The sequence below is a fragment of the Eucyclogobius newberryi genome, unplaced genomic scaffold, assembly GCF_026437365.1.
Source record: "Eucyclogobius newberryi isolate DKJ021-1_F unplaced genomic scaffold, fEucNew1.0.hap1 SCAF_15, whole genome shotgun sequence".
In the NCBI taxonomy this organism is placed as follows: Eukaryota; Metazoa; Chordata; class Actinopteri; order Gobiiformes; family Gobiidae; genus Eucyclogobius; species Eucyclogobius newberryi.
In genome coordinates, this window is record NW_027315779.1 from 18,151,339 (window position 1) to 18,176,406 (window position 25,068).

The window sequence follows — 25,068 nt, forward strand, 5'->3', positions numbered from 1 at the left end:
TTATGTATGTATGTATGCATGTATGTGTGTGTGTGTGTGTGTTAATTTACAACACACACTGAACAGTTCACCTCTTCATCTACATGTTTGTCTTTTTATTTTGTCATAGTTTAATATTATATTTGTGTGTGGAAGTGAACCGCTGCTGTCTTGCATCTGTATTGATTAGATTAGACTTTGGCCTTAGGTGTCTTCAGATGTGCTGCTCATTTACTGCATTTCGTTGCACGGCAATTGTCCAAGTGTGATGACAATAAAGTTGAATCTAATCTAATCTAGAGTTGCATCATCTCTCCATAGTTGAGCCATCAGTTTGGGAAGCTGCCATCAGTGCCCTAACCCTACATTCAAAGTGCTATAGAGAGAGTTCATGTGGTCCGTGGGGGGTGTGGGAGAAGGATATGAAAGGAATGAAAACAGCATGGAGTGCACATTTCAGGCCGTACTTTGTTGTGTGAGAGCGCGTGTGTGTTTGACGATGAGTGCGCATATACAGTGTGAGGCAAAAGTTTTAGGAGAGGCAACACTGACAGAACATCTGAGGAGGGTCTCTACAAAGAGCCTCTGTGTCTTTGTTCCCCGCTCTAATGTAGCACCAGATATGAATTATGTAATTTCATAACAGATGACCTTCTGTGCTGCTGTGTGAAAGGCAGGGCGATTTTATATACTTGAATAAAGGTATGCGTAAGCCTCTCTGCTGTCATGACACCAAGGATGATTACATTTTACAGTTAAGAGATACTATTTGGAGCATGAAGTTCAAGTAAACAAAGGCGCAAAGGTAGGAGTATATGGCTTTGAAAAGTCATCCAGGTCATCGCTGTCAAAACAAATGTGTTCAGACTTCAGATTCTGTAACCTTAAAAGTGCAATGTGTAACTGCTGCAGCGTTCACTCTCTGCTCCTCGGATGAGACGCACATATCGGCTCCATTGTATCGACTGTTACAGACCAGTGTTCATATCGATATTGAAACATATTAGGCAAGGACATCGTTCTGCACTGCCCCAGTCTGTGTGTGTCTCAGTGCATCAGATTTGTCTTTTTGAACAGACAAATGTGGAAAAATGGAAATAGAAGAGACACTTAGGTTAACAATATGGCTATACCAATTATTTTAAATCCCAGATAAACGGATTCTGTTATTATTTTAATGGATAATAATATATAATATGGATTATTGGCCACAGCAACAAGCTGTGTCCGTGGATATTGGTATTGGCTCAAAATATCCGTATTGGACCATCTCTTATCTCCATGGAGACAATTTGTTGACACCACCAGGGGAAGTTACAGGTCAGATCTCTGGAGAGAAGCCTAACCCTTTTTTAGTTTTTTTTTTTCTTTCAGTTTTGAAAAAATATGGTTGGACAAAAAGAACATGGAGCAGAGGGAGTACATACAATTTTAATATTTCTGTATTAATAAGAAGTCCTTTTAAATACAGAATAGATAAATCAAGTTTAATGGCATACAGTGGAACATCTAGACACATAATATAGACAACAATGACCATAACATAAATCAACAAATTATTATTTTATTTTTGAGCAATTACACATGACTTTTCACTCTTATTTGTAATGAATGGCTAAATCGATATATGGACAGATAAGTGTATCCAAACAAATTCATGTGTGTTTTTTGTTCTAGATTCGCAGTGGGAAGCTCATGATCACCAACACCAGGAAGAATGATGCTGGGAAATATGTGTGCGTCGGGACCAACATGGTGGGGGAGCGGGAGAGCGAGATTGCTGAACTGACTGTTTTAGGTAAAATATGTATAATATGTGGATTTGAATAGTATTTTGTGTGGTTTCTTTTCTCTCAAAAGTTCACGGACGATTTGCTCACCACAGTGTAGAGTCTAGAGACCATTCAGAGTGAAGAATAATTCATAATAGAACTGTTGAGAAGTGCTGTATGTAACTGTAGGGCCAAAGCAAAGTAATCCATCTTATTATGAGTTTCTGGAAGTGTCTGTTACTGGATTTATTTTGAGTAGAAGCAATACATTTGTAGTAGTTTTTGTCACTGTGAAATGAGTAATAAGCACTTCATTTTAAGGGGTTCAAGCTGGTACAGTTTCCATGTTTGACATATTCTTTTGAAATGGAATTGTTACTGTGAAGAAATATAAACCAGCAGTATATAAAGTACACGTATAACAGTATAGTATGTGATTAATTTTAAATTTCATGGACCAAATAGCACTAGCTGGTTTATATCATGAATATCATTCCTTGAAGGATTACGTTTCATTGTCCAATCCAATTGACCAAGATTTATTTGCTAATCTCATCCTAAATCAATTTAAAATGTTACCCACTTTGCAATACTTTATTTAGCCATTATTTAGCCATTCACAAACATCCTGTTTCTTTTAATAAATGGAATTATGAATCCTATGAAAATAATTTAAATATCCACACTTGCCCAAAGCCAAACTCAGTTTCTGTAGTGAACTAGTGAGTCCACGGCTATGCTTTATAACCTGCTCTGCTCCTTTTCCCAGCAGATTAGACAGCGCTATTATTAATATCATGTCATCAGCTGACCTTGCATAGAGATGGGGTTTGCAGTATAATAGCCCATAAAGCCATTCAAGGCTAAGAGATTATTTGTGGATGCAGATACATGCTGTCTACATGCTGTGCATAATGCATGGCTCTAGTGGGAATGGATCACAGTTTGAACCATGTCAGACCCCGGTCATGAAATTGCTTTAATTGCCAGGTTTTTCTTAAGGAGTCATATTAATGATGTTAATGCTTTTCCTGGTTTGTCCTGTCACACTCAGAGAGACCGACTTTTATGAAGCGCCCCAACAACGTGGTGGTGCTGGCGGAAGATAACGTGGAGTTTCAGTGTGTGGTTCAAGGAGACCCTGTTCCCACCGTCCGCTGGAGGAAAGATGATTCTGACTTGCCAAAGGGCAGGTAATGCACAAAGGCCTCCGCTGCACAGACTCATTTAGCATGCAAGCATGCGTTTCAACTTGTGCTTTCATCTCTCGATACACCTTGTCTGCGCTGCCTCCACAGATTTGAAATCCTAGAGGACCATACCTTGATTGTTCGCCAGGTGACCTCCTCGGATGAGGGCTCCTATACATGCGTGGTGGAGAACATGGTGGGCAAGTCCGAAGCATCGGCCACGCTCACTGTACATGGTCAGTACTCATCATCTGCTCTTCAGATGTCCTGTGTTTACTCTGTGCATTTCACACAGCTTTGCACGGGCATGACAAGTTATGTCAGTCTTTACTAGAGTTTGTTTCATTTTTTCACAGGGATGGAAAGTAATTCGATACTATAATGCAAAACACAAAGTTGTAGAAGTGGTGATAGTAGAAGTAGTAGTAGTAAAAGTAAAAATATACAAGTATGCAATTATTGTAGATGTTGTGGTGATTTGGTACATACATCTGTAATTTGACATTTATGCCATTTAACGCATCTTCATAAAAATGACTATTTTTACTTGGATACACATGGATTAGTTCTATCATCTCTGTTGTTCTCAAGCAGAAAATGCAACTATTGGCAATTCTAATAAACAATCCCTTGTAGCTGTGTTTTTACTGTGACTTTTTATAGTATTGGTGGATAAGCCGAGCAAAGCATGCAAGATAAATGTTTTCTCCAGCGCATGAAATGGATTCATTTGGTTAAAGTGTCCTGCCACAGTTTCACCCTCAAGTTCTTATATCATTTGCAGGAAATGAGCGGTGAGACACTTCTCATCCTCCCACTATGTAAACACACATAGAGGGACGCAGTGGGCGACACCGGCTGGGGACAGTAGGACTTAATTAAAGATAACGCAAGTCTGGTGCATGCTGGGAAATGACATGGTTCCAATTACACTGTCTTCTCCTGCATTCACAAAAACAACAGTGGAAGCAGGGGACCATGGCTAATTTGGACAATAAAAGGGAAAAAGGAATAACTAGCAGAGGAATCGAAATTGTCACAGTGAGGGAAAAGCTATTTGCATGATATTGTCATCAAAACTACTTTTGGTGGCAGCACTATTTAAAATAAGTTAAACTGCTTTCATTTATAATACTATTAAGGTAAACTTTTCCTGAGGTGAAGATGCATACATTGTTTTGTAATTAGACTGCAGAGTTCGTCTAATAACACCTAGTACTTCTAACATTACTACTAAAAATACCACTTCTACCTTGGTGACTCTCAGAAAGTGAGTTTGCTCCAAAACGAGACTTAACATACGTAATTACTTGTGGGATAGTATCGAGTTACATTCCAGCCCTGTTGTAGAGTAAAGTAGACTTGACATTTTGCTTTGTATCAATTTCAAGTAGTTAGTCACGACCGCAGTCATTTTTACCGACACAGAACATTTGGTTGGTATTAGACCTTTGCCATTTGAAACAGTTGTAACAAGCCAAACCGTTCAGACGGTTAGCCCTGGCTCATGGAGCGGAGTGTAATGAGTGCTCGATGTTGCACTTCCACTGAGCCATAAGCAGCATGCGATCTTCTGATACTGTTGGAAAGGCATTCTTCAAACACAAAAATGCCACTGTGATCTCTCTCGCTCCAAAGCAAGCTGGTTGGATAGCTGTTCATTTCCTCATAAATCAAATTTACAGATGTCAGCACTCGCACTGTACACTGAGTTTCCCTTTTATGAAAATATGTCTCAGCAGAATCGGCCTCTGTACAGCCCGATGCGTCATTATTCATACGGCTGCTTTTCTGTGTGTCTTCTCTTTTATAGTAAACACAGGTAAGTTGTCATCCATCCCTCATCCACCACCTGACAGCAGCAGGAACTCATGAACAACTGTCCCTGTCCCATCTGCACTTTTAAGTCCATCAACCAATACAGTGAATCTTGTAATGCATGACACCAACAGGTCTGCCAGGAATCAGGTAAATACTGAATACATAATGTCCCTTTGCTCAGTAAAAGCTTTAATAAACTCCGGTCACCTGTCCGCCCCAGTTTTGGAAAGGGAGTCTGATGTCCCATAACAAAGCAAAGTCATTACTTAGATCAGTAATTCAGTTTTAAATCATTTCAATGTTCCAGTTTTAAAATCAGAATATTTGAAACTGGCATTTCCTTGTCTTCCTATGACATACTCTGTTTTTTTTTTTAACCTTAAACATTATCATTTTCATTCAATTGAATCCAATATAATTATACTATTGACATTTCATATTTATTTTGTGAGTATTTAGAATTAAACTATGACATGCATAGATCATGAATATATATTTAGTCTATTGTAAACCACAATATTGATCTAAAACGGCTTAGTAATAGAAATAAGTCTCTTTCAACATAGGAAGCCGCAAATGTTTATTCACAAGTTTAAAAAATTGCTATTTGACTTTTTTTTTTAATCCTTTTTTAATATTCACTAATAAATAGAGAGCAGTGGGCGGTTATAGGGCTTACTCAAACAAACTCTGATTAAACTAATGTTCAGGGATTAACCATGCATTACATAATCAAATGTTCATAAAATGTTCCCTTTAAATAGTATGTAAAGACTTAAATAACCAATCAAAAGTAACTTAACAACAATCAATATAGAATTGCAATAGGCACTGGGCTAAACAGGCTAGTTCTAGTATTGATATCCGAACAACCCAAGATAGTAGTTTACAGTGGTTCATTGATTCACTGAACCGTAAAATTAACTGGTAATTTGTCAAGATTAAAGATCAGATGGAAACACAAGGGGGAGACAGTAAATCTTAACAGTGATGGATTGCAGCTGAGCCCAGCATCTTTATTGTTCAACAAGACTCATTTGATCATTGTCTCAAATTAAACTGGTAATATGAAGAGGAAATCTGAATGAGGAAAGGATATTAATGAAAAAGCAATTTTTGCTGCACCACTAGAGATCCTTCAAGTGTTTGAAAACAGAAATAGAAGACCACATATTTTCAACTGCTGCTTCATTTGTGTAATTGTTACGACCTGGATAGGGTATATTGGAGACTATAGTCAAGTACTTTAATGTAAGTAGCATATCCAATTTGTATATTTCAGAACGATGAGAAATTTGGACTGTTACCATTGCAATTAACAATGTAAAAAAAAAGTTATATATTTTGAATGGGAAAAGGTCCTCAAAATGTTGCATAAAACTGGAAGCTAAACTACATGAACAAACCTACATTTAAGACTAATGAATATTCAAAAAATTATATATCCGAGACAATTACAACAGTTATGAAATTTTGATGGGCCATCGTAATTTCCCAGTGGATTTTCAGATTTATAAAATAAATCAATTGTTTAAAAAGAAACATTATTAAGATAAAATATAATACACATTTCAGTTTGGTGGTAAAATGACCAGCAGTGGTAGAGTAGACTGCTCCTGTCTACTTCTTTTTACGAGTGAAGAACTGCCCCTCTTATAACCCTGAACAACCCTTTAGTTTGTACAACCCATTGAGATCTTAAGCGAGTAATAACAAAGGTGTGGTCCGGCATAATTGTGCTTTTTGCCCCCTCTTCTGCAGTGCCCCCTGCTTTTGCGATCCGTCCCAGGAACCAGGTGGTGGCGGTGGGCAGGACAGTCACCTTCCAGTGCGAGGCCACTGGAAACCCCCAGCCTGCAATCTTCTGGCAGAGGGAGGGCAGCGAGGTGACACTGACCGCTGCTCTGTCATTACAACTAGTTAGCTCCCAGATTAAAGCTAATGAATGGGCTTTTTTAACTCGTGTGATCTGCCGTCTGTTTCAGAGTCTATTATTCTCGTATCAGCCACCGCAGCCCTTCAGCCGTCTCTCCGTGTCCCAGATGGGCAGTTTGACCATTACCGACGTCCAGCGCTCAGACAGTGGCTACTACAGCTGCCAGGCTCTGAACATCGCTGGGAGTGTGATCACCAAAGCGCTGCTGGAGGTCACTGAATGTGAGTAAACAACATTGACTGCTGCAGGGGGACATGTATTTACCCCTAGTCTGTCTTAAGTGGTTTATCTTTTGGGTAAACATGGCAGTATTTTTATTTATTTGTATTTTTTTTGGATGTGCTTTGGCAAATGGATTGTGCGGGTGCAAAAACTGATGTGGGCTTTCATTCTTTTGGGTTGTGACCTAGTGGGTGGGGCCTCAGCTGAAGGGGAGCATTTTGTTTACTGGGAGGACTCGAACCACTCTGTTTCCATGGCAATGATATGAAAAGAGCGTCATTCTGAAAGGCATTGGATTTCACCATTGTCCCTCTACTAATTCAATCATCCAATTAAAAAATCCCTAATAGTGATGGGTTTATTAAGGAGAAATAGGCTTTTTACATTATCGGTTTAAAGTATAGACACATCTACTGCTTCTAAAAAATAAATATGTTTTCAAAGGAATGACGCCATGGCTACCACAATACATTATTTACAAATGCAATGACTAGCAATGTCTACCAAATATCTCATGATCTCAAACACAATCAAACAAACATATTTTCAGTAAATATTAGCAAATGTAACCTTTTCAATAGATAGTAATAGCAGTGGACCATATTGACAAAAATGTACATCTTATATATCTTAATAGTCAGGCAATATTATGTCAATCCAGCAGAAATGTGTTAAATCACGTATTAGTATCAGACTAAAACTATTCACAACATTGCAGAATTATCTTTTTAATATAATTTTGTATCTTTTTGTATAATTTTGTATATTTTTGTATCTTTTTGTAGCATTTTTTCTCAAATATAGCATATCTTCTCATATCTTCATAACAGCATTCACAATATTATCTCCATTTTGATATATTGGCGTTTATGATCCACAATCTAAATGGTTTCTATGTTTTATGTGTTTTCATGCAGTGCAGGTAGACACAGAAATCAACTACAAGTACAAGTACATTCTGGACAACCTGGAAGCTCATAAAAATCGATGCCACGACTTTGAACACTTAACATTAGGGATTTGTCATTGTAGCGTGGTCTAAATGTGGATATATTTTAGCTCCGTCCTTCAGACCCTGTGTCCTTTTCCCATCTTGTACAAGTATCCTCACCACAGGCTTACACAGTTGTCCAGTCATTCAGCAAGGACACCAATGTGCTGGTTCAGAAGCTCAGCCGAGCAGGAGTAAATGATCTCATGGCAGCCGCTAACTATAAAAAAAAACTATACAATCTGTCATCATTAAGGGCACTATTGGATTGTACTGCCATAACCCAAAAGACTATACCTAGAGGAGACAGTTACCAGTTTCAATGTAATATTTCTAAATATGTTGTTATAAATTTAAGTCATGTTGTCTGTAGGTGGCCTTTTGATAACATTTCCATTGTTTTTGCGATTTTCAAATTACTTAAAGTCTTATTTTACTGAATGTATTTATTTACTGACCAGCAAACACTTTATAACACATTTAATGATTCATGTGATGGGTTAAATGAACCTACAATATTGAAAACTAAATTATCACTGGGTACATTAAGCTCTGTCTTGCCTATGGTCACAGCTTCTGATGAAATACAATATAAATAAAATAATAAAATTGATTCCAGCGGGCATATAAGTAAAACATAACTTTTATACAACATCCATCCCAGGTACTTAAACAACTGTCCTCCAGATCCTTCTTGATGAAATAATTGCATCAACAGCTTGTCACAAAAAGTCATTTAAATAGGCTCGGAGGCTCAGATTTGTAATTAAACATCACCGGTAAAGTCTGGCGGCTCACCAATTTAATGACCTGTGTAATCTCCCGGACACGTGTTGGGGTAACTTACCACTGTGCGTACACTGAATTAATGGTGATAATTGCTTTAGGCTTATGCAGATAGTTACTAGACACCGTGGGTTGCTCGGTGCAGGTCTATTAGCAATAATGGATAATCCGCTGCTCAATTTGGTGCCGCTCGCCCGGTGGGGAATGAGTGACATCGTCTTCATCTGATACAGGTAATGGAAATAAAAAGAGCCCGGCCCCCGTTGGATGTAATATTTTCACTGGGCTATGCCACTTCACTTTCTCTGTTCCCTTCCCCCAAATTTTCAGCAGCACTCTGCCCGTTTGGAGTGCTGCATTTGTATGGAAATAACTGGTCTACATTACCCGAGGCATTTCTCCATCTTGTGTTTCTATCATCCCTTTTTATTTTGCTGTTTTTATTTATTTTTCCTCATCCACCAGGATTTTCTAAAGTGAGAAAAAGAGCGGTGTTATCTAAGTGGTTTTGTTATTAGCCTGAGCAGCGCAGTCATGATTGGAGATGGTTCTAGCGGTGCCTACTGCCGAATGAACGATTAGTTGCTCTCCGCTGGAGAGGAAAAGTTGATTTCTTTTTCCACCGCTGCCTCTGTGCGCCCTTTCCAAACCTATTGTTCTCTCTTCACCAGTTTTTTCCTCTCAGAATCTTTAAAATCTTATCAGGCTTTCATCTTTTGGCAGCTTTCCATTTTCACTGGTTTAAACTTTCAACTATAGACTTTACATTTTAAAGGTAAATAGTTTGTATGTCTACTTAAATAGAACTGAACTGCAATATACATCAATAAAGAATAATTGTATACTTGTCAATGAAATAATTGTAATGAACTATGAGCCAAATAGTGTTGGCACCTTTTTCTTACCAATTGCATTTATACTATTGATTCATAATCCTGGTAAATTTGCAAGCGTTGGCTCACAATAAAATCAAGTTTTACCATTATCACCTCCACTATTCCTTATGTAGCCCGTGAAAGTTATTGAAAATGTACTTTGTGACTTAATTCTGTATTAATCTTGACTATAGTTTAATAAATAATGCAACATTAAGAGTATATTCTCACTAAACCCAGTATGACTTTTGATCTACTGAGGTTTCCTTAGGTTGTCTGTAGATTATAGCTTGATGTCAAGAGCCAGAGTATATCCAAGAGCTACTCCCTTGCTTCAAATAAATAAATAATATATAGAATTTTCAACGTTCTTGCACTATTTTTTTTATTGCATATTCAGTTTTACTATTCATACTTATTACTCCACCAAGAGTATTTCCAAAGGTGTCTTACTGTGGACATAGTGACAAACTGCCCTCTTGTCTCGTGTGTGTCACAGCCGGCTCAGACCATCCTCCTCCTGTAATAAGGCAGGGTCCTCTTAATCAGACCGTGGCTGTGGACAGCACAGTAATGCTGCGCTGTCAAACCAGTGGAACTCCTTCGGTCCAGTGGAAGAAGGACGGGGCCCTGGTGTCTCCAGTGGATTCACGGATGTCCTTCACAGAGTCAGGCTCTCTGGAGATCCGCTATGCCAAGGTACACTGCAAAGGATATAAATGAAACGTTTGTCAAGAGATCACTGATAAGTCTGTGTTTCCTCTGTAGCTCGGAGACACAGGCCTCTACACTTGCGTGGCGACCAGTCCCAGTGGAGAGGCGACCTGGACTGCACATTTACAAGTCGAAGGTATAAGAGTCGGACTGATTTAAATTAAGATCTTCCTCTGTTTTTTACATAAAACACAGTTACCCTTTGACCTGTGTCTCAACAATAAAACATGATCTTCTCTTAATAGAAGAACTCTTATAAACAAAACAAAAAAACTCTTATTAACAACAAAACTCCTCTCATATCTTAATAGGGAATGGAGGAAAAAAGATAAATAAATAAAATAAAAAGGTAAAGATAAAGATTAAAATAATAAAATAAAATAATAATAAAATAAAGTGATTAAAAATACCTAGCATAAGACTAAATAATACTAATACTAATGGTAAGTAAGTAAACAAAACTTATTACTCATATTTACATCAGTTGTATGCACATGAATATGGCCTTAATTGCTTGTGAGTATGACAGTAGTTGCACATGAATATGACGGTATTGCACATGGTTAAGTCAGTATTGCACATGAATTTGACGGTCAAGTATGTCAAGTATTGCACGTGTTCAGGGCTAGCAGTGTTTGTTATACAGTCTGACAGCAGCAGGATGTTTATCATCAATACATAATAGAAAAAAACAGGACGGAGGAATTCTGTAATGAATGTCTTTGTATAAAACAATACAAATTTAGAGATGTTTAGTTTTACTTTGACTTCAATTTGATTTAACTCCAGTCAGATTATTTGTCTCACAATATAATTTGTCTCTTGTCTTATTGTATCATTATCTCGATTCTGATTTGACAGAATTTGGGGTCCCAGTTCACAGCAGCCCTCCCTCAGACCCCAGCCTTCTCCCCAATGCCCCGGCTAAACCTGAAGTGATCGACATCAGCCGCAACTCGGTGTCCCTTACATGGAAATCGCCCGGCTCGTCCCCAACATCCTATATTATTGAGGCATTTAGGTCTGTCCCATTAAGTTACCGAATACATCAGTTGTACGTTTCAAACAGAAAACAGAAAACAGACATTTTCACTTTTCTGTTTTTCCCTGCAGCAACACCTTAGGCAACAGATGGGTGACGGTGGCAGAGCACGTGAAGACACAGACCTATATCTTGAAGAACCTAAAGCCTGGGGCCATCTACCTCTTCATGGTCCGAGCACTGAATGCTCATGGCCTGAGTGATCCCAGTCCCATATCTGACTCAATAAGAACACAAGGTTTGTATGGAAAATCAAATAAAAACACTATAAATAAAGACCAGCGGATTTGATGATTAAATAACGTCTTTTGTTGTATTTCTGGACAGACGGCAGCTCTACCATTCTGGGAGTGGATCACCGTCATATCCAGAGGGAGCTGGGAGACGTGGTGATCCACCTGCACACGCCAACTGTGCTGTCATCCTCTTCTGTCAGACTGCAGTGGATGGTAGGAAATAATGATTATCTGCATTTGGATAATGTTTGGGTGATGTGTTTTAGTTAAATGACCAGCGAGGTTTTTCTGAAGACATGCATTTATCATCATCAAATATCAAACCAAACTAAAATTGCAAACGTACACAAGAACATTTTTACCTTTAGATTGATGCAAACCACCAATTACTGTCTAAACCTTTGCAAACATCTCCTAAATTATACGTTCAGGTATATTTTTCCCCCATGTTGTTGTTTTTCATGCGTAAACATCACATCACAAACATCACAGAATATTCACACATTTTCTTTCATTTCTTTCATTTCTCATTTCTAAATAAACACAATATAATGCTAATAACCACATTAACTTTACATGTACTATTTTCCTACTTCAATATTCACTTTTGGCCTTACATATTACCTTGTCTCTATATTCCTCTCTTATCCGAGCGCCCTCTATTGCAGTAAACAGTGGGAGTCAGGACAAAACAAGGACACTAGCCTCTTGCAGCTTTGACACAAACCCAGTGAGCTTTCAAAGTGACCCAGTGCGTTATATTTTCCATCTGGATGCTCCCGCCGCAGCCTTTGAACGCATCTCTGGAAACATTTGTGAGCATGTGGTTTAGATGCACTCGACACGTAATGTTAAACAGAATACTGCAAGTCGGAAACTATTAATGACCTCATATTGTGGTCGATGCAGAACGTCTGAAATGCGTGCAAAAACACCACAGTGTGTGTAGTGTAAACAAAAAGATATTCAAAAATACACAGAATCCCTTTTTAAAATGTTTTTTGTTGTTCATTAGGTGGAGCAGCCGTCACTTTACATCCAGGGATATAAGGTGCTGTACCGACCCTCAGCGGACCATGGGCAGCCCGACAGTCAGTGGAGCGTCCTGGAGGTCAGGGCCCTGCAGGAGGATGGAGTGACCATTTCTCAGCTGAAAAAAGCCTCCATCTATGAGTTCAAAGTGCGGCCTTTCTTTGACGAGTTCCAGGGAGCCGACAGTGACGTGAAAGTGGTCAAGACGTTACAAGAAGGTAGGTAGTTGTTTCAAATGTTTGTGCTGACGGTGAATGTGAAAATTGTTGTTTCTGATGATTTCTGGCCCACTTCCGCCAAATAAAGGAGGTTTTGAAATGTACATAATGGTTTTATTAATCTTTTTGATTTCTAATTGCATAGTGTTTAGTATTTCAATCCAGTTTCATTTATTCTTTCATTCGGATCTGGGTAGTACGTCGATACTAGTGCTAGAGTCATTCTTTGTAGCGATACAGACAAAGTAATGAAGAAACTATCAGTATAATACACAACTTAAATTGGCATAATATGAATTATTACATCAGAAATATTGTTTGAAGATTATGAACAGAATATATTATTTATTCAATAGCAATGAAGACAAGAAAGCAGACCTCACATCCAGCTGTGCTCATTTTGTCAGCACAGGGAAGAGCTTAGCATTAATTAAACAACTTTGATTATGTGGGAGCTTAAAATGTTTCTGTTCTCATAACAAAAGCAAAAAGGTTTAACCTGATAATTCCTACACAGACTGACAAAGTAGTCCTGACTCATGTGTCTCTTTTGTTCACCTTTATTGTACAACATTTTCACATGTACAGGCAAAACAATAGTAGCTTTGTCATAAGGCAGAAGCCTCCATGGTTAAAGTGTATCCTCATTGTTTCAGCCCCGAGTCGAGCACCCCAGGGTGTTACTGTAACAAAGACTGATGCCAATGGGACTGCCATCCTTGTTGCCTGGAAACCACCCCCACAACAGGAAGAAGCCGGACTCATTCAAGAATACAAGGTACAAACAGACTCCTGTGTTTTACAGCTATGCTTTTGTGTTTCTGTTGTGTCTACTGTTATTGCATGTTTCCCCCGGGCTATCGCTGTCATCTTCTCTCTTCTCTGACAGATTTGGTGCTTGGGTAATGAGAGCCGCTATCATGTGAATCAGTCAGTGGATGGATCAGCTCACTCTGTGCTTATTTCAAGTTTGGCCCCTGGAATCCGTTACAGTGTTGAAGTAGCAGCAAGCAATGGAGCAGGCCCTGGAGCCAAAAGTGATGTTACTTTCTTCCAACTTGGTATGAAAAAAGAAAAACTTTTCACAATTACACAATATCCTGCTTTTCATTTCTTCACTTTATTGCTGTTGGTGAATGATGAAAGAAGTGATGCTTCTCCTTCTAAGAATGTTCACAATACTGATACATTTTGCGACTTCTAAGATTAGTTTTTAAAACTGTAAATACACGTTTTGTGTTTTGAAAATGTATTTGATATATTTACTTTGCCTGTAGGCCACAAAACACTGGCTTGTATTTAAATAGCCTCACATTATTGCCGTTGCCTCCTCTTTAGATTCTGCTGGTCAGATGATGGACATCACTGAAGCCAGGGATACGTTGTCTCAGATCTCTGATGTGGTGAGGCAGCCGGCCTTTATCGCTGGCATTGGCGCCACCTGCTGGCTCATCCTGATGATTTTCAGCGTGTGGCTTTACAGGCACAGGAAGAAGAGAAGTGGTCTCAGCAGCACTTACACTGGCATCAGGAAAGGTATGCATTTTCCCTGGTATGTTATGAAGAAAGATTGATGCCCACATTCAAAACAAAGCAACCAATCATTCATAGTAAATTAATTCCAGTATGGTTAGATTGCTCTAAAGGTCACGTGTGTTGAAGCGCTGCTGTATTTCACCTGCAGAAACAGCAGATGACTTCTGAGTGATCTTAATGAATAGCCCATGATAGATGATAGTCAGGGCACATCAAAAAGAGAGAACACTACCAGGCTTTAATCTTCCTTTGAAACACAGACTTCACACGCAAATGAGACACTTTGCATTTTGAAATAATCCCACATTCAAAGGCTGACCTTTACCTTCTCATTTCCTCACAAGCTAAACATGTCACAGTAGCAAGGTCTTGTCAAGCTGCCGTTAGCCTATCTAGGACACTATCACTGGTATTTTCTGCATGTCCCGTGGGTGTCTGTCATGCAAATTAACCTTCACCTGCAGTGTCAGTGTCACACTCTCAAACGTATGGCAGTTAGAAATATTTTGTTTATATCTTACCTTCAAGCACCCACCAATTTACAAATGTATGAATGTATTAAATATATATATATATATATATATATATATATATATATATATGTATGTATGTATGTATGTATGTATGTATGTATGTATGTATGTATGCATGCATGCATGTATGCATGTAGGTATGTATGTGTGTATATACACACATACGTACATAGATACATAGATACATACTGTACATATTGTACAATATTACAGTAATATTTTCTAATTTCTGTTTTTATATGTCAAGTTCATAATAATATTTTATGTAAAATGCATATGAACGCTTTACAACAACTAATGCCTGCATTATGTGTTGCAAACTCGTGCTGCACAAACAAAGGCCACTATATTCACTTATTTTTTGGAAGTAGGATAAGTAGGCCTATACTTTGCACCTCTGTTTGTCTGTTGTTCATTAATCTTTGTCGTTGTTTTTCTCACAGTGCCATCCTTCACATTCACTCCTACAGGTAAGTTGTATAAATGAGGTGATATACATTTCAGTACGATCCTATTTATTCCATAACTGTTGAAGTCTGTCACACGAGTATCTTTGAAACTATCTTATCCAATAGTGGGCTTTGGGATAGTGGACTATACTCAAAGGAGAACGTATTGTGTATCTCACCATTACACAAAAAAATATACTAAATTAAACTAAAGTTATTTGCTTTTGTATATCTCCATGGATATGTTGTTGCTATGCCAAGCCTGTTCCACGGAATGGCACTAAACAAATTAGGTAAGTTTATTTAACTGCTAAAAACAAACTAAATTTGCAAAAAAACATGCATTTTTTCACTGTGAGAGTGGTCACCTCTTCACAGATCTGACCTATAACTTGACCTGGTGAACCTGCTTGTCTCAACTGAGATACAATCTTTTAACTGTGGAACATTCTTGGCAAAGTAATAATGTGGGTGGAAGGATCTACCTCCAATTTATTTACAAGAGCCCACATTTTTAAGCTTAACATAAGAGAAACTGCATTTAATTGGACAATAATCTAAAATAGCTGCAGTTATTGTCTTTGACTGACAGAGGCGCCCGGAGGACAAAAGTCAACTAGGTTATACTGATTATGTTTTTATGTGGATAAATATAGAACATGCTGAACTCCTTCTGAAGTCTGTTGTTTGTGTGCCTAGTGGTAAAACAACATATTTTTCATCTTTCTAATTATACTGTGCAGCTTTTGGTAAACGCACTGACAATCATTTGTGTTGTCATATTTTACATTAAAGCTTATTCAGTTTGGATAGGAAGATGCGGTACAGCCAGACTTTAGTTTTTCCTCTGCATGTTCGCCTGTTGCCCCGGGCTGTTCCCTCATTTTGACAGCTCATCAAGTTTGCATGCTTTTTCTGCTTCACTTTGCAGTTGCTTATCAAAGGGGAGAGTCTGTCTGCAGCGCTGGCAGGTAAGAGATATTTTTGTCTCTTTGTTTTCTTATATACATGTTCTGCACTTACGCAGTTCATCCACTAGGGGGAGATGTCTCACCACTGTGAATTTGAAAATACTTACATGGACCTGCCATTGATGAAGGTGGAGAAAGAGAGGGGCTTTTCTATATGGACATCTATCACTACAGCTACTATTTAGGATTTAATTATTGAGGGTATTTATTTGAGTTTGATGTGTGTTTTTTAATACAATTTACAGACAATTACAACCATAGTGACTTTTCCATCTTCTAGCATTATTCTCCCTTTTCCCTAAAATATTACTCAAGCAATTGTGAATGCAATCTTTTTTCATGTTTTGAAAATGGCATTTGACTGACAGCTTTGTCCTGCTTCTTGCACCAGGCCTGGCCTCCTCGGCATGGGAGAGCCCCTCAACCATCTGTGGCTGCCTGAAAACTGGCCAAACGCCTGTGCCAATCACAAAGACTGTAGCATCAACTGCTGCAACAACGGCAACGGCACCAGTGACAGCAACATGACAACCTACAGCCGGCCAGGTCTGCACACACAATGGAAAACATCCTCTTCAATGAATGAATACTGAATGCCTCTGGTGAATTAACACCATTCCCTTTGTCTGACAGCCGACTGCATTGCAAACTACGGCAACCATCCAGACGCCAAGCAGCTCGGTCCAGATATGCCCATTTACAGTGATGTCAATCTAGCCAACAAGCTGAATGACATTAAAGCATTTAGCAACTCAAGTTTGTGCTTTGCAAGCCCAACGGGATCGGCCACCTATGAGCCGATCCCCTATGCAACAACACAGCTCATCCAGTCCAACATCAAGAGTAAACCAGCCATGGGGGGCGCTCTAGGAGAAGCAGTGGATATGCCGTGCTGGAAACCTCCGAACCCTCCTCCGATTCCCAAAGAGATTGCAGCACAGATGCAGTACAACATCATGGCACAGAACATGTTCAATAAAGGTAATCCGTGGTGGAAGATGTGCAAACAGTGTGTTCTCGGATGAAAACGTACAGTAGGAAGAGTTTGGCAGCAAATGATGTTGTTTTTGCTTCCGCTCAACTCTTACCACATCAAGGACTATTGTTACACATAGATCACTAGTGCCACCGTGCTACTGAAAGTACAGCATCACTGTCTGAAATCACACTCCCTGTGGCTATAATATTGTTTAGAGTGTTTTAGTGATATTTTCTCCTCTCGCTAACATAACTAACAACAATTAAAATAAAAAAATCTGAAAATATGAAGCGTTTAAAGGCACGACAGAGGCTGACCAGATTTGTGGTAACTAGTAATGTCAAAATGGTGTAATAACCAATAACAACGTAATGGTTTATAACATTTCAGAAACTCATTTTAAGTAATTATATAGGTTTTATGCTTTTTAATCATCACTTAAAAAATAAATTAAAAAAATGAGAATAATGAATGGAAAATGTACTTGTCACGGTTGTCCCGGTTGAGCTCCATAACACATAACTTTCCTATTGCAGAACATCATCCAGGAGTTGAACTTATTCACCCCAAAACCATCCCATACAACCAAAGCTTGGACAGCACTGCAGGGTCCCACCACAGCTCCGACAGAGGCAGCAGTGGCACCTCAGGTAATACACAGAGCCAGAACAAGCTCATTTAAACCTGCCTTACTTTTCCTTTCCCTGTTGTTTCCCTCTCCAGGCAGTCAAAACCAAAAGAAGGCAGCGCGCGTTCAGAAGATGCCAAAACATAATGCATTGAGCTGGGGGGAAGCAGCGTCCCCTCCCAACGCATGGGACTGTGACGACTACAGTCTGCCCTTGGAAAACAGGCAAGTCGCACTCACAACACATATTTCTATAAAATATCACGATAAATGTAAGTAATTGAAACTACTATATGTCACTGACACAATAACCCTAAATGATTACTTTTTTCTAAATGTACAGTATCATAAAAAAAATTCTGTGCTAAAAACAAATAACAAAAATGTCCTCTCGAGTATAAAGTTGAAAATGTCTAAGTGAAAAATATTGTTCTGTCTTTCATTTATTGAACGATAAATCAATGTAGTAATTCATGACGGACCTACAAGGGGCAGATGGACTGGAGAATATTCTAACTGGGGTTGGAAGCCTTGGGGCATCTTCCAATTATTCTAAGATATAGTTTAAGTAAAAAATATTTAATTTAACACTGAACTCAGTGACTGGAAGAAGTGATCTGTTTTTGTTTGACCAGATTCTGACCAGAATCTACACCATCGATGGCTAATATTTGTAATTGTTTTGACAAATTAATGAGTATTTTGCTAAGTGACAAATAAAATAGCCACTTGTCAACATTATCAGACACACAGCATGTGTAAACACCTGCAACCCAAACAAAGCATCACCGCTGCTGACAAGTCTAAACACTTCTGTGCGGTGTTACTTCTAAAAAAAAATATATATAGTGAATTTTGATTTGACTTTACTGCTGTGATTTCCTTTTGTCAATGTAAGTCATTATGTAAAAGTGGAGCCCAAAGTTCACACTGGGGGAGCAGCCGTGTGGCTTTAGGGGCAATTTAATTGTATGACATGTGAAATGACATTTAACTACTTCTACAAAGGCTGTAATTGGGTGCATTTCTTATTGCCCAGTCAAGCTTTATAAGCATGTTATAGTTTTCTGAAGCTGAATGTAATGTGAAGGCTAACGTTGTATGTCAATTTCAAAGTGATAAACACTATAACTAAAAAGCTTGTCATGTTAGGAAAGATTTTTGGATCTCACACTACCAACTATCACGTCAAAATGTGCTAAAAGCATGTTTCATTAATACATTTAGTCTGAACATGAAGCCAACACTCCCAGTATGCATCAATAACCCGGACAGAAGGGGCAACAATTTGTTTGCTTGACATTTTCTTTTGATTGAAATTCTGTATGTTTTGCGACACGGCTCTAAATTCCATATATTTTCTGTGGGTTTGACTGATGTGCTGCTGCTGGCTACATTGATTCCTGAAAGTTTGACCTTTTCCTTTTAGTTATAACCCTGAGGACAGAGCAGAGAGCTGCCCCACTCCTCCGGTCAGGGGCCCGGCCTCGTCTCATTCTGAAGGATCACTACCAATCACCTCTTTGCACAACGAAAATGAACAGAGGTAATTCTATTCTCTACGTGTCAGCATTATGAAGCAACATCTTGATGAATGAGTTTATATTTACCATCATGGAGAAAAATGAGCATTGAATGAGATCAGCAAATACTACACCAGGGGCCACACAACTAAAGACTAAACTCAAACCAAGATTGAACCAGGTGTAACTAAAACGGATCCTGGCCTGGCCTTCATCAGGATGAATGAAGTACTAAACATGGAATATATGTTACTAAACATGTATGAATAAGGACTAAACCATACCCAGGACTGACTCTAAATGTACTACTAAATGAACAAGGATTTAACCTTGACTGAACAAGAATCTCAAAGTCTAAAACAAAGACACAAACAGAACATTCAAGGTCAAGTTTAACCTCTTTCCTCTGCCCTTCAGCCTCGACTCTGACGGTCAAGAGGAGGATGAGGATGACTTGGAGGAGGAGGAGGAACAGGAAATAGATCCCGCTGAGGCAGTTTGCAGCCCACGCCACAGTCAACAGCACCCTAAGGCGAAGAGAACCCACTCCTCTCCGTTCAAACCGCTGCACCCTGGGCTGGAGCAGACCCCCGCCTCTAGCACCGGAGACCTGGACCGCTCGGTGACAGGATCGATGGTGAACAGCTGGGGCTCGGCCTCAGAGGACAACATCTCCTCTGGCCGCTCCAGCATCATCAGCACGTCCGAGGGATCATTCTTCACAGACGGGGATTTCAACCAAGCGCTGCCTTCGAACAGGGATTTAGTGGGACTACGGATGTGCAGATATACAGAGGACACAGGTGGGAAACCAGTGAGATGGAGTTAAATGTTGTACAGAGCAATGCAAACTTAAATAACTCCCCAAATCATGTAGGAAATTTGAAATGAAAGGTTTCACACGATCCAAGTAAGGCTAGACTAGACTCTCTTCTTGATTCTCTATGTGCTATTAATCACATCAGTTGGGAAAAGATAAAAAGGGCATTAGACTGGAGTGGCGTTTTACATTTAGATTCCTATAATTACTATGTGTGTCTATGATACTTGATGCATTAGGCTTTATGCATTATTCAGTGTGTTATACTCGTGGACACCGTTGTGAAGGCTGCTTCTTGTGAACGCAGGTCGGAAGCAGCCACGGCCCAGCAGTCCCTTGTCCACCGACAGCAACATGAGTCCCGCCGTTACACATAAGAGGCCTCGCCGACATAAACCCTCCCAGTCTGCTCACGGCTGCCATCCCAAAGACGTCTTCAGCGATGGTACTTCCGGCATGTCACTCCACTGCACTTGTTTTGTTCTTTCCACTAATCCTCTGGCCTGTGCGCTCCCCAGACACGTGCATGCCTCTCTCCTTCACCAGCCCGGCGTCCCAGGGTGACTACAGGGTGAGGGGGGCCACGCTGCCTCGCATGGGCTCTGGAGAGACTCGGGGCCGACGAGGAAGTGCAGGCACGCAGAGGGTAAAGGAGGGTATTTTTGAGCAGAGCGAGGGACAGGAAAAGCACAAAACTGCAACAGGAGCTAAAGGAAGCAGCAAACACCGACAGCACTCAGGTGACATTACGTTACATTTGATTCCTTTAACACTTTCCCAGGGCAACAGTCGCAACTCCTTTTGTCGTTGGTCATTTGCAGAATTTGGGGACATGCCTCTGTACAGTCGCCCCACGTTCCCGTCAGGTCAGGCACACAGGTCTGAATCCGACGCCAAGAAATCAGCTTGTTTTGTAAATGGAGAATCGCGGACCAAACATGGGGATGTGTCAGCCACAACACAGGCTGGAAGGTAAACCGATTTGAAAATGGTCATTCTTTTCATTTTATAGTCTGCATTTTGACCAATACAAGTCCAATGCACATGTTTTTCCTCTGTGTGTAAATGAAATGACTCCAGCTTGTTGTTCTCTTCCAGATCCTGAAAAAATAAGAGGGAAAGAAGTGGAACAGAATTTTGTCATTTGCTTCAGATGCAGGACATTTATGGCACAGAAAAAAAAAGGACTATAAAGAAACTGCACAAAACCCTGCTCTCTTTTTTAGTGTCATGGTGTTGGAAAAAAGAACACTGATCTGTGAACTTGGAGTTGTTATCTCTTTTGGTTGCACATGACTGCAGAAGTGAGCTGAATGCACTGTGGTCGTAGTCCCACTCGCGTCGTCATGACAACCGCCCGGATGCAGATGTGTGTGCTCTTTGCTTGTCGGTTGTCTCGTTCTTTTACTGTAAGTGATATTCCGTCATTACCAGCCATCTTGTAAATTGTTTACTGCCACAGAAGTGCTTCAAAAATCAAATTTTATATAAGTGTTAATGTTTTATAAAGTGATGTACATCTTGTCTTCTAATTATTTGTCCTACTAGGGTTATAAAAGCACAATCACTTAATTTTATTCTATGTTGTTATTGTATAAACTTCAGTCTGGAGAAAATCCGTCTTTGGAGTTGAATCATTTTATCTCTTCACTTGAGACTGATAAAATATTGTATGTTTGGTTAAGTACATTTGAGCTGCTTTCATTCAGATTGGAAATATCTATTGTGTGTAATGAGAGAATTGCATGCGGATTCACCTGTGGAGGTTTACTGGATGTGGACTGCTTTGTCCTCCATTTGGGAAGATGAATAGTCCGGGCATGGACTGGTTCCATTTATTTTTTTCCTCTGATGAGTTCATTTCATCAAGCCCAATGTTTTCTTGACCTTGGCTGTAACTTCTAGACTAGGGCTGGACAATAAACCAAAGCCTTCCAGTTACCAGCTATGAATTTTAATATCGTGCAGCCCACAATGCTTCTAGACTACAATATAATACATGTTATTAATCTGACATTGTTCTGAGTGAAGCAGTCTCAAAGGAGTTCAAAATGGACCTAAACCTATATATTTATTTCCTTCTGGTCCTATTGTCCACCCCTATTCTTTGAGCTATTTATTAAGCAGATACTATGTCACCTTATCTTCTCTGTTTAAATAAATACTGCTGTTCTTAAATTCATGCGAATATGTCTTCCATCTTTTTCATAAAATACAGCACTAATAAAGTCAGGATTGATAGAATTATAGAACAAAGATATTCCAGGTTAATTAAATGATACACATGCCGTACATTCCTGCAGTGAACTACATCAAAACATAATCTAAAGCCTTAGTATGAAAGGAATACATTAGGGCTAAAGTAAAGTCTAAAACGAGGCAAAGACATAAATGGATTTGCCTGCAGAGGGCCCTGCGTACCACCACAGTTTGAGACACACTGGTCTATAACATCTGATGTACTGTCCGCTTTTATTTAATACGATTCAGATAACACTATTACAATGAGGACTATTTTACAACGAGTTTTGAAGGTTTCCCGTTAAGCTTCAGACACAGAAATATTGTGATTTCCCTTTTGTACAAGCAGTGAAGCGCAACCAAGCTATATGTTTGCTGAATGTTGGTCCCATATGAAAACCTCCAATCAGCCACTCCGAGGATGAGTGTGTATACGAGGAAAACGGGAGAAAAGAAAACTGTGAGACACGCTGTTTAATTAACCTCACTTATGAACCTTCATCGGCAGAGCAGCTGTGCAGCGCGAAAGGGGAAAGAATGCTCTCAAGGCGTCCACAGATGTCTTCTCTGTCTGTGGACGTGTTCGGGGATGTACCAGGTGACTATCCCCAGGTTCACACAGGAAAAAACCGCAGCACAGCATTAAAAGACAAAAAGGTCAGACACTATTTGTTTTGAGTGCGTTTTTTTAACCATATAGAAATGAATTGTTAAACCTGCAGAGTTTTTGTCAAGCGAACGTCTGGGGAGATGCACTGTGACCTTAATTAAAATGATAAGAACCTTTTCTGTGATTAAATCTTAAATGTGCTATTTACAGATTTATCCAAGAAACACTTAAACCTGTAGCGTTGCTGATCGTTGGATTCGTACACAGTGGCTCTGCAATTTTTTAAGAGCTTCCAACGCAAAGCTCCACTGTATGTTGCCGCTGTGTCCTTGAGCAAGACACTTTAACCACATGACTATAATTATGGCTGTGGTGTGTGTCATTTTCGGCGATTGAAGGCGCTGATGACGGGGCAGATTGTCAGTCTACCCTACAAACTATGGAGTGAATGAATAATGCAGGAATTGTGACTTTGAGCATCTGGAAAAGCGCTAAATGTGACTAACGTGTCATTATCAGTAGTTGTTCATCTGAAACGAACATTGTAGACACTGTACATGCTTGACAACAATTGTAGTGTTATCTGTGGTAACCTTCAGCACTGTCTTCTACAAAGAGTGCGTGAAAGTGTGTGGTATGTCCAAACCATACGACCCCATTTCTGACCCTGCAGCCCACGTCTCTTTGCATTGGACATACAACAACATCGCTTTGTTTGTTATTTTTTGTATTTCTTGCAGGGGCCAAATGTGTTCGTACACAAGTGCAGCCATTTTGCAGCATTTTAAGAGAGATTGAGTCATTTCAGAGCTTTGTTCGTGGCCCGGAGGTGAGCCGCATCAGAGAGGTGGACTGCACTCGTGAACAAAGGCTGACCTGGATTTGAGGCGTGCTGCTGTCAACACACAAAGCCTGTCTTCTGCGCCCAATTATCACTTCAGCCCTGAGTGACGAGAGCCGTCCACAGAATGATGTCTGAATCATTTTTACTGCTAAAGTCAAGTCCAATCAATAGACCCTCTCAATCATTCTGCAGTAAACTCACAAATTTCCTTTTCACAAACTGATGTGCTTTTTATGCAGTCATTATGCAATATTTAGCTTTTGTAGCACCAATTACACAATACAAAGTTGTTTTTACACATCTATGTTCCAAAAAAATACACCAAGATGCATGCACTTTATTTTGTCATTCAGAAAGTTCAATTTAGTAAAGCTGGTAAATAAAGAGAGGAATAGTAACATGTTAGAAATAAGGATTTTACTGTTGTTTGGTCATGGTCTCAGCAAAAGTGAATAATCGTTAAATCGTGTTGTAGTTTTTTCTCATAATAACTGTAACATACTGTATTTGCTTTGATGGTGGAATGTCCCGTAGCATGTTAAATATATTTGAATTACAAGTGTTTTTTATTGCTCAAAACACTTGTGGTGTTGTGGTTGCTTGTCCACAGATCTGTAACTTGGACTGATGTTGCCACGCGCTTGTCTCCATGGATATCGACATGTCATACTGTGCAGCATTCTAGGTAAATCAGAAACATCTCCAAAGCAGGTGGCGGTTCCACAAGAAAAGTTACAGTGCAGCTTTTATTATACATTGTTCCATGCAAACAATGAAAGCTCTGGTGTAAATGTGCTTTTCGAGTAAGTGTCTGCCTGGGTCTCTACTGCAATCGTCAACACTGCCAAGTCTCGTTTTCAATTTTGCTATGTTTATCCGGCAGATTCTCGGCAATCTGTTGACAAAGAGCCGGCCGTGACAGCGAGGGCACGCGAGGCACAAGAGCAAGAGAGGCTGACAGAAGAAGTTACTCTGAAGCCTGTCACACTCAACAACTCTTCAAAAGGGACCGAGTCAATGTTCTGCAGATCAGTCCGTCTCCTGTGGCCGTACAGTGGAACGGCGCCATATACCGTCTAGGTGTTCCATTTGCTCTCATTAGTGCAGACCAAATGTTATT

At 39.6% G+C, this 25,068-nt stretch overlaps 1 protein-coding gene across 1 annotated transcript in view; it reads left to right on the forward strand.

Moving 5' to 3' along the window:
- LOC140360973 (roundabout homolog 1-like) overlaps window positions 1-22,431 on the forward strand; it is an 89,853-nt gene extending 67,422 nt beyond the window's left edge. The window contains exons 4-29 of the mRNA XM_072446510.1: window positions 1,657-1,777; window positions 2,806-2,944; window positions 3,050-3,177; window positions 6,524-6,648; window positions 6,748-6,919; window positions 10,072-10,271; window positions 10,341-10,422; window positions 11,148-11,307; window positions 11,400-11,566; window positions 11,656-11,777; window positions 12,580-12,814; window positions 13,471-13,592; window positions 13,704-13,875; window positions 14,153-14,350; window positions 15,327-15,353; window positions 16,264-16,303; window positions 16,695-16,849; window positions 16,937-17,284; window positions 17,819-17,932; window positions 18,006-18,135; window positions 19,340-19,456; window positions 19,851-20,236; window positions 20,561-20,698; window positions 20,772-20,993; window positions 21,075-21,225; window positions 21,352-22,431. Coding sequence (XP_072302611.1) covers window positions 1,657-1,777; window positions 2,806-2,944; window positions 3,050-3,177; window positions 6,524-6,648; window positions 6,748-6,919; window positions 10,072-10,271; window positions 10,341-10,422; window positions 11,148-11,307; window positions 11,400-11,566; window positions 11,656-11,777; window positions 12,580-12,814; window positions 13,471-13,592; window positions 13,704-13,875; window positions 14,153-14,350; window positions 15,327-15,353; window positions 16,264-16,303; window positions 16,695-16,849; window positions 16,937-17,284; window positions 17,819-17,932; window positions 18,006-18,135; window positions 19,340-19,456; window positions 19,851-20,236; window positions 20,561-20,698; window positions 20,772-20,993; window positions 21,075-21,225; window positions 21,352-21,358 — 3,978 coding nt within the window. The 3' untranslated portion in view covers window positions 21,359-22,431. The remainder of the gene's footprint in view (window positions 1-1,656; window positions 1,778-2,805; window positions 2,945-3,049; window positions 3,178-6,523; window positions 6,649-6,747; window positions 6,920-10,071; window positions 10,272-10,340; window positions 10,423-11,147; window positions 11,308-11,399; window positions 11,567-11,655; window positions 11,778-12,579; window positions 12,815-13,470; window positions 13,593-13,703; window positions 13,876-14,152; window positions 14,351-15,326; window positions 15,354-16,263; window positions 16,304-16,694; window positions 16,850-16,936; window positions 17,285-17,818; window positions 17,933-18,005; window positions 18,136-19,339; window positions 19,457-19,850; window positions 20,237-20,560; window positions 20,699-20,771; window positions 20,994-21,074; window positions 21,226-21,351) is intronic.
- The last annotated feature ends 2,637 nt before the right edge of the window (window positions 22,432-25,068 follow it).